General features: G+C 46.8%; 2 protein-coding genes across 3 annotated transcripts; both read left to right on the forward strand.

Moving 5' to 3' along the window:
• Positions 1-656: 656 nt before the first annotated feature.
• Positions 657-7,953, forward strand: LOC118227796 (ras GTPase-activating protein-binding protein 2-like). The gene is made up of 13 exons (XM_035418707.1): positions 657-752; positions 1,898-2,016; positions 2,226-2,307; positions 2,560-2,733; positions 2,834-2,924; positions 3,070-3,175; positions 3,504-3,687; positions 3,837-3,917; positions 4,233-4,323; positions 4,643-4,696; positions 4,790-4,909; positions 5,214-5,332; positions 5,651-7,953. Exons 2-13 carry the CDS (start codon positions 1,922-1,924, stop codon positions 5,882-5,884), a joined length of 1,431 nt encoding a protein of 476 aa, XP_035274598.1. The 5' UTR covers positions 657-752; positions 1,898-1,921; the 3' UTR covers positions 5,885-7,953.
• A 1,051-nt stretch (positions 7,954-9,004) lies between these two features.
• On the forward strand, positions 9,005-11,319 carry LOC118227798 (homeodomain-interacting protein kinase 4-like). 2 transcript variants are annotated; one of them, XM_035418713.1, is made up of 3 exons: positions 9,005-9,478; positions 9,841-10,690; positions 11,057-11,319. In XM_035418713.1, the coding sequence occupies exons 1-3, from the start codon at positions 9,093-9,095 to the stop codon at positions 11,084-11,086; spliced, it is 1,266 nt and encodes a 421-aa protein (XP_035274604.1). In that variant the 5' UTR covers positions 9,005-9,092; the 3' UTR covers positions 11,087-11,319. The 2 variants fall into 2 exon arrangements, with proteins under 2 accessions (XP_035274604.1, XP_035274605.1); XM_035418714.1 differs by having other exon boundaries at positions 9,411-9,478; positions 9,781-10,690.
• The last annotated feature ends 1,360 nt before the right edge of the window (positions 11,320-12,679 follow it).

Here is a 12,679-nt window from a genome sequence, read left to right on the forward strand (position 1 = left end):
TGATAATTTGATTGTGTTTACGTTAGCTAAGGTTAACTAGAAATTATTATGCATGTGTTACTTATTCTCAATGAATTCAAATAAAATATGTTGGTTTTTTGTTCATAACTGTATATGATATTTACCTAGAAATAATAGAATATTAATAAAATATGCATTATCAATAAAGTCATCCTCCTTTACCCAAGACAGTGCATGCATCTCTGTGATTTTAAAGTTTCTGTTCACCACATCAGTCCAAAGAATTTGGCCATACAAAAATTCCTAGAACCTATGTATTAAAATTTCTTCACATTCTTTATCTTCACAAAACAGCAGTTAGTGTACACATCTAAGTTATATATACTTTGCTAATACTTTTTGTTCAATGGCCAAGACAACTTCCAGTGGACTAACATTTTTCATAATTAATAGTCAGAGAAACTTAAAACTCTTAAAATTACATTCCTTATATATTTATTAGTTGTTTTCCTGCTTAATATAGAACACTGTAAATATTATTGAAATCTAAGGAAGGGCCTATACTTTTTTCTTTTTTCTAAGGAACTATGCAAGTATTCTTTTGGAGCAGAAGTAGGTGGGCGGAATGCTGTTGCGCATGCGTTTCGAATGTCGTAAAATATATTTGAGCCTTTGATTGGCTACTTCAGTATGACGCGTCCCAAACCCCGGATTTCAAGAGTGAAACAATAAAAACAGCCCATCATATTAATACAAACCTGGAACGAGAGTTTAAGCGCTCCCAACTCAAGGTGGGAAAATCATAAGTCTGACATTTTAAAAATGAGCTGCACTTTAAGAGAACAATTGAGAAGTGTTAACATTGACAAATTATTTTATTACAGTGTTAAATTAGGATAGGTAGATCTTTAGAGACAGATTTTCACGGGGTCGTGGAGCAGTTAGCTATGTCTTTGTACCGATTTAGCTAGCACTAGCTAGCCAATGTGTTTTAGTTAGCTATCCTTAGCTATCATCTTGCGATTACCCTTTAACATCGCATTTAGCAGACAGAATGTTAAGATGTTGTCAGTTATAGCCACGGTATTGCAGAGCCAGGTCGCATCTAACATTTTCTATCTATTAGCTAACGTTCGGGTAGTTTACTGGCTAAGTTGGTGCTAGGTAGCTTGCAAAGTTGCACGTTTCTTTGTTCACTAACATTAGCTAACTCTTTGTTATATAATGTGATATTACGTTAAATTATGTACTTGCTAGTTACCTAATTCAATGCCTAGCATTTAAAATAATGTTTGGTCATTGATTAACAAGAATGATGATTGAACGTTGGGCAGTCGCTGTCAGTCACATAGTCATGGTAGTAGTAATAATAATAATAATAATAATAATACATTTTGTAACTATTTTGTATGGTACTTTTTGTACATAGGATACATCACAAAGTGCTCCATAGAACACAAGAATAAGACACAAGAGTAAGACTCGTGGTTTGCTCACGCTAGGCAGTCGATGGCCTTGATGGTTATTTTTATCAGATTCACGTTACCATATTATTTAGCTTTGCTAGATTTATGCGTAAGCCTTTAAACGTGAAATACCGGAATGCTACCATTTCATCTCACCTAGCTGGTCAAATAAAACTGGTGTTCCGCTGCCATTGCCACTGTTTGGTTATATTGGTATTTTCCAGGTTACCAGGTGAAGCAGGTGTAATTCAGTTCATGTTTTTTTCCCAGTCTTACGGATGTAACTGTCTGTGCCATATTTCATATGTAAGAAGAAAGGTGCAGAAAGCAGGTTTTAAAGGGTTCGGGTGTATACATTTTTTATCAACTAGTTTGTGGGTGTGAACGAGTGAGAGTATGAGAGGGTGAGCATGCATGTTCTCACCACTTTCACTGTGCCTGAACTGTATTCCCATGTCTGTGAATTTCAGCACTTGTAACTCTTTACCAAAGACATGGTGATGGAGAAGCCAAGCCCGCTGCTCGTCGGGCGGGAGTTTGTGAGGCAGTATTACACACTCTTAAACAAGGCACCCGATTTCCTGCACAGGTAACACTATTTCGACTATTTCCCTAGTAATCACCTTTCCGTTTCTCAATAGCGGCAGTTATCGTTTTTTAAAATCGAATCCGTAATCATTATTTTCGTAATAATGGCGTGTGTAACTCGTTTAATTTTAATGTCGCTTCTGAACGTTTTGGTTTCCGATATCATGATGCACGGGTTTGGCTCACACTGCTCGCCTTCTCTCCCCACAGGTTCTACGGCAAGAACTCGTCCTACGTACACGGCGGACTGGACGGCAGCGGGAAGCTAGAAGAGGCCGTGTACGGGCAAGCTGTGGGTGCCGCGTCCATTAAACGAGCTTTTGGTGTTAACGCTTCCGAAACAATAATGTGACATACATTCAGCAAAGCATGTAGGTCTAGAGTGTTTTGTTAATCAGAAATCTGCATAGTACCCTCAAGGTGGACATGCCTGAAATAGAAATAGCTTTTCAATTTGTCACGCAAGTTTCTGTGCTTGCACCTGATGTATAAGTTTCCTCTGTCCTTGACTGTCTAATGAAAGCCTTTTTCTCTCCCCTCCCAGGAGATCCACAAAAAGGTCATGTCTCTGCAGTTCAGCGAGTGCCACACCAAGATCCGGCACGTGGACGCCCACGCCACCCTAAGCGACTGCGTGGTGGTGCAGGTGATGGGCGAGATCTCCAACGGCGGTCGGCCCATGAGGAGGTTCATGCAGACGTTCGTGCTGGCTCCAGAGGTGTGTGTGTGTTTGCGTGTTTGCATGTGTGCATTTCAGTGTTTGTGTGAGTGTGTGTCTGTGTTCTGAAAAGAGCTTGCTCCTGTCTCTGTGTGCTCAGGGCTCTGTGGCGAACAAGTTCTACGTCCATAATGACATTTTCCGCTACGAGGACGAGGTCTTCGGTGATTCTGAGACGGAGCTTGACGAAGGTACGCATCTTCATTTTGAGCTGACACATGAATTTCAATCAGTACGGGTGATAAACACAAAAACGTGTGACACCTTCCTTTTGTTTTCAGGAAGAAGCATTTCTCTGCATTCTCCGTATTGACTGTTTTTATTTTTTTGTCGTAGAATCAGAAGAGGAAGCTGAAGAGGAGCATGTGGAGAGGCAGCCCTCCCCTCAGCCCCTGCAGGACAGTCCCATCAGCACCCCCTGCTATGACCCACACCCTGCCAGGTAAGCCCCTCCCCCTACTATGAGCCACACCCTGCTAGGTATGCCCCTCCCCCTACCTTGAGCCACCCCCTGCTCTGTTAGTTATTTGCAAAAAATCACATCCATTTTTTTTGAAAAAATAGTATCAATGTATACAGCTGGATGGGTATTTTTCTGGATTACCTTGCCAAAGGGTACCACAGCAGTGGCCTACCTGGGATTTGAACTTGTAATCTTTTGACTCAAGCCTCGAGCTCAGTTTGTTAACCGGTACACTACACACAGCTGAGCCGTTACGCTGGGGTGTGTGGCAGCTGGTAGTCAGCTGAATCTGCTTTGGTAACCGCAGCAACGGTGTTGAGGAGCTGCTGGAGGAGGATGTTCCAGAGCCACTGCCTGAACTGGAACCAGAGCTGACGAACGAGGAAGCAGCGCCCGAAGCGAGAGCGGAGGAGAAGGTCCCGGAAGAACCGGAGGACACGGTGGCCCCTGTACCGGCTGAGCCCGCCCCAGTCACACCAGAGCCACTCAAGGTGTGTCGCTCCCTATGGCCACATCTCTGGCCACACACACTGGCACCCACACACACAGCACATCCACACACACAGCACATCCACAAGGTAAACGCATATTTTCCCCTGTTCTGAGTGACAGCATTACAGCTTCTCCTCATTCCTTACAGCCTTCCTCCTGGGCTTCAGTGACCAGTAAGAATCTTCCTGCTGGGATCCCTCCCCATGTCGTTAAGGCTCCGAGCTCACAGGTAACACGTCCGTATGCACAGGGCCAGCGTGAGGCCTGCGGGAGAAGCAGTGCGTGTGTCTTCCCTCTTATAGGGACAAAGCTTCGCCCTTTTGTACCCTCATTGCAGTGTGTTCAGGGTGTTGTGATCCAAATTATTTTAAAAGTGGAGTGCGTTTTAAAATTGATTTGGTCAAATCCCTTAATAATGGTCACTTGGCATTTTTAAGTTGGTGAAGCCTTGTTGCCAGGAGAAATGTTTAGGCATTTCCTGTTTAGTGTGAGCAGCTGATTGAGTTAACGCCAGCTGCGTGTGCTCTGTGCCGACCCGTTTCAGCTCCGAGGGGAGGCGAAACGGGAGGCTCCGCCCCTGCGCGGCCGAGACCAGCGGTCCAGGCCGGGGTTTTCTCCGCGGGGTTCCCGACCTGGTGAGAGCGGCGGCGTTCCTGCGTTTATCACAGCCCAGACAAGCTTAAGGGAACTGGGCCCTGTTTCACAAAAGCAGGAACACTGATTCAGCTGCATGACTGCACTGCGTAAAACCCGGAACCCTCACAAATGTGGAACACGGACTGAAGGGAAAACTCCACGTTCCGGGTTTTACTCAGCGCAGTTAGCCGGCTAACTCGGTAATCCTGCTTTGTGAAACAGGGCCCAGATTACTTTCCTGAGTGGATCATTCTGCACGGCCTTCCTGCCGGTCTGCTGAAACTGCTTTAACCGCTGTGACCTGCGGTTCATTTTCAGACGGCGCGTCGCCTTCAGAAGCCGGAAAACCTCAGTTCAGCGTCACGGGCAAAGGTAATGGCTCGTTTCTAAAGCGGGGGGGTTTTTTTTTTTTGGCGGAAATTCGGCGGGAGCGCGTCGACTGACCCGAGCGCTCTCCCTGCCCAGGTTCGGAAGCAGGCGACCCGGACGGCAGGAGGATGGTGAGGCATCCCGACAGCCACCAGCTGTTTGTGGGGAACCTGCCTCACGACATCGACGAGACCGAACTCAAGGACTTCTTCATGAGTATGTACTACGCACTAGCAGAGGTGGAAAATCCAGGTTCAGAAAGGAAAAGTCCGCCCCAGTGTTTTGTTCCAGTCACCTGGATTTGCTTCAGCCAGGAGGTAAACTAAATAGTGAAGTCATTTCTGATTTGAGGCCATAGGTGGAAGAAACACAAATTTTTACTTTCTGACCCCTGGGCTTTCCACCTCTGCTCAGCAGTGTGTGTGTGTATATGCTCGTGCTTCATGTTGTGTGTGTCGAAGGTGTGCGCGCGTGCGTGCTTTCGTTCGTTCGTTGGTTTAACTGTTTTTGTGTCTTGCAGCGTTTGGAAATGTCGTCGAGCTGCGAATAAACACAAAGCCGGTGGTTGGGAGGCTTCCCAACTTTGGATTCGTGGTGTTTGATCAGTCGGACCCAGTGCAGAGAATCCTGGATTCCAAGGTTGGTCGCCTGAGCACTTTGGACACAGATGTGATTTGAAAAATAAATAAATAAAAATCAGTCGCTAGTCTAGGAGAGTAGAGTCGCTATCATATATTTTAATACAATTTTACATTTTTTAATTTAAAGCTCAGTTTTTTTTTTTTGTTGAATTTCAAGGCATTTGCTGGGGGTGTTTCACTAGTGCCCTCTAGTGGCTGGCTGTTGCGATGTCCGTGTAAGCTGTTGTAACGGGGGACTGGGAGAGTTCTGTTGGCGTGTCCTTCACTGTCCTCCTGTTCTGTCGTGTCCCTGAATGACCCCCATCCCCCACCGCAGCCACTAATGTTCCACGGGGAGGTGCGGCTGAACGTGGAGGAGAAGAAGGCGCGGGTCGTGCGAGAGAGGGAAACCCGGTTCGGGGATGAGCGGCGCGACGTGCGCCGTGGCGACCGGGCCTTCGGGGGCCCGCGGGGCCCTGTGGGAAGTGGCGCGCGGGACGGGAGGGCCCCCTCCACGCGGGGCGGGGTGGCTCTGAAGCCCGAGGGCCGTTTCGCTGGACAGCGTCGCTGACAGCGCCACCTGCAGTTTGGGAGGACTACAGTACACTATTTGTCCTCTTAAAATCTGCCTGTGTCAATGGATTTTTTTTTTTTTTTTTTCTTTTGGTTTTTGGAATGCGACATGACCTGTCAACCATTTTTCAGTTGTGATGCAGGGGAAACTAACAGAGCACTTTTGTTTTTTCAGCTTCGAGCTGATACTCCTTTACTGGTTTTTCAAGAGCTTGCTTATATCTCATTTGTAATTTAACTAAATGGACCAAGAAGGAACTTTCGCATCTGTGTTGGAGAGACACAGCAGTAACAGGCTAATCACTGGTTACATGGCCTGTGGTTTGATGAAGAGATTAAATGTACAACCTGAAGATCCTGAGGGGCTATTTTCAGAATCCCTCACATTTGCACATTTTCTGTCATTTCTGCCCAGTGCTGTCGGAATCAGAAGGTGCAAATTTTGTGCAACTGGGTGAGGAAAAAAAAAAAAAACTTCCCCTATAAGAACATTGCTTGAAACGAATCGCATTATTGCACTTATCAATATGCACTAACAGGTACTTTTTTTTCTTCTTATTACGTCGATATGGCTGAGATCAGTCTTCACGCTATATCTAGTAGGTTTGGAGGAAGCCGTGTCCTTGATCCTTGATTGTTTCAGTTTATGATGGGAAAATAACTGAGAGCATATTTTCCCTTAAATAATGAGAAATCCTAAACGTTAGATGATTGAAGATGACTGACTCCATCCATCCAGGCTTACATGTGGAGCAAAAGCCTTCAACTACTTTTTCGCCTCTTGACAAAAGCATTATGGTGCCTTAAGTTGTGTGTTTGTCTGTGTGTGTGCGTGTGTGTGTATGTGGCGCTAAGCAGCTTTCAGATGCTTTTGAGAGGTTTTTTGAGAAATTAGATTTTTGCTTTCATTTGAGTTTAATTTGCTAAGGCTGTTTCTTCGAATGATTTCAAAATGGTGACTGAACTACACAGCTTGGCGTTGACAGGGAATGGTGCTCGTTGGCGCAAACACAGGCTGTCCCAAGAGAATTAAAGAATGTAAACACTATGTCCTGTTGACTTCGGTCACAATAAAGCCGTTGATTTGTCAGCCAGGTACAGCTTTACCAGCAGCTCATAGGTCAATCTGACAACCAATAAACAAGGATGGAATTGCCTAAATTGCAGATGTAGCAGAATATTTATCACCTTGTGAACATAATCCTCTAGGGACTGCTTGTGAACTCTGAACCTGCAAAGAATACTTAACTGTGTGGCATTGGTGTTGAGTCACTGTTTTCTGTGGATTTCAGAGTTGTGTACAGCAGAGCTCTTTCCGTTCCAGGCCGTTAGCCTTTCTCTGTGGCAGTGTTTGCTATGCTGGGAAACTTTTGGCCGTCTGCTGATGGGACAGCGTTGTCTGAACCCTGTGCTTTTCAGCTCATGATGAGTAACCGGTACTTGTCGAGTTGTTGTTTACACTCATCTTCTGCTGTTATCACTTGGTAGGCATGAACTGTTCTCCTTGTGTCTGGAACACGTCCTTGCTTAAAAATTTCCTGTTTTCAAAGAGGGGACCTGACCAAATACCCGAAGTCAAAGCACCCCCCCTCCTTGACTGACTCTACCTTCCACTTCCTGTGTTACCGTATCCTTCCCTGTGTACTTCCTGTGGTACACCTTGTCATTTCTTTCTCCTAAAATACGGGGGGAAATGTCACCTGTCTTTCTTGAAGCGTATTCTACACTTAACTTTGAACTGAATGGAAATTGAATTCCATTTTTCATTTTTGAGTAATAATTCCGGCGGTGTTATGAACCTTCCCTCTCAGCACTCTTTCATTTCCTAAGTGTGCAAGTGCATCAACACTGCCACTGAACACTGTGATGATGGGTTTTTTTTTTTTTTCCTGATTCCCTCAAGAAAATACACTTTGTTTTGTGTTAAGACTAAGGCCTGTACAAATTGATTGGTGGTTCATAAATGTGGTCCATTGTACAGCGTTTACTTGAGAAATTGTAATGTGTGAGCAACTGTTCCCATTAACATAAATTGCCATTTAATAAACAGTTCATAAGAAATTGTAATGTTTCAGTGACTACTTTCATTTCAGTTTCAGTAACTACTTCCATTAACAGACAGTTCCAAATGAAAGAGTAGCTATGCATGCAGTTCCACTGCATGTGTCTTGATGTAAGTAATACTGGCTGTAAGCATGAATGCCCTGTTGCAGCTGCAGCAACAGCTGTGGCCATTTACACAGGATTGCCTTAAAGCTAAATCTAATGTACACCAGTGGCATTCACTCTTGCACTTGAAGATCTATGGTTTGTGTGATTTCTCTGCACTTTATTGATCAAATAAAGTCAAAGTTGATTACACTGTTCATTCATTCATTCATTCATTCATATGTAGTTACTCGCAAAATACAAGTTTTCAAAGTAAACATTTTCCTGAAAAAAGTTTAACGTTTGAGTCACAAACAAAGGAGAGCGTCTTTGGTACTCCACTAGTGAGAAAAGCCATGCAGGTAACCGGTATCCACGTGCACTGAACATAAACGCCAGGAGGCAAAAGGAAACAGAGACGTCATAACTATTTTTAATTGCGCTCACGCACAGTCATGTCATTACATTTCTTCCCCAACAGAGGGTTATAGGTAGCGGTTGAAACAAAGGCCCACCTCCTGCAATTGGCAGATACATGAATGTTGCACTTGTTCAATTTTTAATGTTCATTGTGCGAAACTATTATCCCCTATTTGGCATAGAACAAAACTCGAAGGATGAACTACCGCTGCCAGCAGAGAAAATATTTTTTTCAAATCATATCTGGACCATGGTCGCCAGCCTACGCTAGTTGGCCTCATGTGAAGTAAATCTATGACGTCATCGAAACAGGCCTGTGCGTCGAGTCTCTTTGTTGACAGTTCGACAATTGTGATCCTACGACTGTTATGTCACAGCAAACCATTGTTTATATAAATACCACACATGGTAGCTATCTCTACAGCAGTTTCCGTTATTTAATGAAATACTCTTTTTTCCCAGAAAAGCAAAGTAATCGGACCAATACGTACAACATGTCAACCCTCCTTTCGGAAACGGAAAAATATAACTTTATTAGCGTCATAGACAGAGGAACATTTGGACAGGTGGCGACGTTCCAGCGGCAGAGCGATTTAAAAACTGTGGCAATAAAGACATTGCCCCTCAGCAGCGCCAATATGTTAAAACGTGAAACCAGACTTCTAGCTGCCCTCGCCCGTGAAAATTTGGAGCAAAGCCATATCGTGCATTTTTTCGAATCTTTTCGAGACCAAGAGTACCAACACATGGTCTTCGAGGTTCTGGATAAAAACTTGTATCAGTTTCAGGCGGATATCGGCTTCAAGTCTCTGTCCATCCGAGATATCCGTACTATCACATTCCAAGTCCTCACAGCTCTGAGTAAATTGAAAGCTATCGGAATCGTTCATGCTGATATCAAACCGGAAAACGTAATGCTCGTCGATCAGAGCCAACACCCCTTCCGAGTGAAGCTGATCGACTTCGGTTCCTCTTACACCATCGATGAAGCGGACGCCTTACGGGTTTCCTACCTCCAAACCAGGTAGATAATGGATGTTGCATAATTTATTGACGTCAGTAAACTTGGTGAAATATGCGTGCGTATGTAAGTGGAATTGGATGTGTGCTTGTTTGCACTGTGTGTAGCCTAATTGTGCAAGTGAGAATAGTTTGGCTACAGATATCTGCGGTTTACACTCTATGTATGCCTATGTTTTCAGCACAATAGAATGTTCCTCAGTCATTATTTTGTCACAGCAGATTAGGATAATGTGCATTTCTCCTGACTGTCCCTGAGCAGTGATGAGCAAATGTTCAATAAGACTTCTTGCCTCTTTTTTCCAGCTTTGTCTTTCTTTCACAAATAGACATTTAGTTAAATGTCTTGTGGGCCTTGTCTCTCAGATACTACAGGGCTCCTGAGATTGTTCTGGGACTGCCCTTCTGTGAGAAGATGGACATCTGGTCGCTGGGCTGCATGGCGGCCGAACTGTACCTCGGCCATCCCCTCTACCCGGCGAATTCGGAGCTGGAGCTGCTACACTACATGTGCGAGACCCTCGGAATGCTCCCCACCAGCCTGCTCAACTCCGCCAGCAAGGCCAAGTACTTCTTCGACCTGGTTAAGAGACGCGTGGGGGAGTCCCAGTGGAAGCTCAAGCCCACCCAACAGAGGCTGTCTCTGACCGGGAGGCGGAGCTTGAGGAGGCACGTGGTGACCTCGCTGGCCCACCTGGAGAAGGGCGTCCCCGTGGCCGGCTTCGGGAGGGAGGACGCGGTGGAGGTGTTCGACCGCTGGTGCATGGTGGACCTGCTGAAGAGGATGCTGACACTGGACGCGCGGAGCAGAATCGACGCCGGCCAGGCTCTTCGCCACCCCTTCGTCACCCTGCAGCACCTCCGCGCGTCCGACGGCTACCGCCAGTACTACGATTCCTCGCTGCGGGGGTACAGGGAGGCCCTGATCCCGCGCCAGCCCAGCCCGGACGTCCCCGACCGGACCCTGGCGCCCCCCAGGGAGAAACGGTCCCTGAGGAGCTCGCTGCGGTCGTTCTTCGCCCGCCTCTGCGTTCTGAAGCGCAGGAGGAAGCCCGTCGGCCCCCGGCCCGCCTCGGACCACATGAAGGGGCAGCCAGCTCTGCCAGGCCCGCAGGCGAAGGAGGACAGCGCCGAGGGTTTCGGGGCAGCCGAAAAAGGACACGAAAGCCCGCCGGCAGGCACCGTGGCAAGCACCAGCCAGGCGACGTGCGACGAGGTGGAGAAACGCCACAGTCAGATGAAACGCCGGGGGTTTCTGTAAAGAGTGGTTAAGAGGCTGTATGATGCAAACGCTTTCAATGCCCCATGAGTGCTGTTGTTGTAAATCCCACCCCACTGATGAGTCATGAAGCAGTTATCCCTACGTACATTCAAAACACCCACTTATTGCTATAGCAACAGACACGTGACATTCCAGCGGGGCTATTAAGTGGCTGTGACTCCGCAGCAGCTAGTCTAGAGGGGGCATACCTTTTTTAGGACATTTGCTGCAAAGCTTGATCATGGTATTCCATAGATAATCTTCCTAACAGTGCCTGTACTCATCATGTTTACCCCCCATCTCCTCTGCCCTCTCCTACAGGAGCCAGCCCCGCTGTCCTGGTCCCCCTAAAGCGGGAGACTCTTCCCCAACCTCCTGCAGGGTCCAGAGCGCCACTGTGGCGAGGTGACCAAGGAGCTGTCTGCCTACTACCCAGAATCCAGGCTTCATCCCGGGCCTACGCCTCCTGCCACTCAGTCCAGTCACTCGCCAACACTGAGATACGGACGCTGGAGACCCCTTGCCCTCTGCCTACCCCCTTCTGCCACACTCTGGCCCGGGGTGGAACTGGTCTTCTCAGGTGCTCTTGGAGATCGTCCCGCTCGGCTCCTTCTCAGACACGTCGACGTCCGAACTGGAGCGCTCAAAGTCAGGAGGCCTCCGTCCCACAGCTCCTCTCCTGGGTCTCCTCCACCATGTTGCGGTTAAACATGAGTGTGGAGTGTAGGTTGCTCGGCAACATGCTCCGCCCAGCAGCTGTCATTGGCTCATTGAGAGAGGCGCATCACCCGGCTTCAGCTGGGCTGGCAAAACAGAAACGGGTGCTTTCTGAAACGGAGTGAAGTATATGTACCTTACAAACAATACTTCAGAGGATTAATGTACCTTACCAGTTAAAATTAGTAAGACTCTAGAACACGCTGTTTACAAAAAAACATGACAGATGCAATTTTTTGTTCAAAGACAGTAATGAAGTGATAAAGACAGTTAAGCTGAAACACTGTTCACTGTTCTCCATACTGTTCCATTAAAGCTGAGCTGCGCAACCCTGTTCCTGGAGATCTACCTTATTATTCTGTATATTGTTCCACTTTATTTATATAATATAGTGTAGGTAGTAAGTATAGTATACTTGCATATGTTGTGGTCTTCTCTGGGTGTGATTGCATTTTTTGTGGCTGTAAAACCACAAATACGACACTGCTTTACGCAGAATAAAATAGCTTCCATATGTTGTGCATCCAAATGACCGACTGTAAGCACAAGGCATCCTCAGCAGATCTTCTGAACTGTTCTCCTACCACTAGAGGGTGCTATGTTCATGGCTGGACTACATCACCTGGCTAACAGCAGTTAGACTGCACTGCGTCCCTGAGCTCCCCAGCCACGTCCTATAAAACAATAAATATCAATTACTGTCATTATTGTAATCAGTAGGTAAGACTCATTGTATGTGGTGTAAACAAGTGTTTCACCCTCTATGCTGGCAAAACCATGCCCCTCCAGAAAAGAAAAGAGTAATACTGACTGAATCATCATAAATGATTAGTGGCCATTTCTTTCTTAATGAAACTGCTAGCTTGGTGTGACTGGGCGGGGGGGGAGGAGGAGTCCTGCAGGGTGCACGCTTGCTCGCCGTGGGTGCTCTGCGGTTTTCGGGCTGCCGTGCGACTGTACAATAACGGTTTTTGTGACTGCGGGCGCGCCTGGCTTGCTGGGCCATAAGCCGATCTGGAATTTTAGCAATAAAGTTGTAATCTTTAACAGGAAGCTGCTGAGCAAGGTCCGCTATTGTTCCGTCTGACAGCGAACCCGGGAACCTGGGGGACGCCACGCGCGCGTCTCGCTTTGGCCCACCCCCGGATCGCCCCCCCCCCCCCCCCCCCCAAGCACCCCGGTCCAACTGCCTCTTGACCCCCACACCTCTCTTCTTGTGCCCCTTCG

The sequence above is a fragment of the Anguilla anguilla genome, chromosome 5 (genome assembly GCF_013347855.1).
Source record: "Anguilla anguilla isolate fAngAng1 chromosome 5, fAngAng1.pri, whole genome shotgun sequence".
Taxonomy (NCBI): domain Eukaryota; kingdom Metazoa; phylum Chordata; class Actinopteri; order Anguilliformes; family Anguillidae; genus Anguilla; species Anguilla anguilla.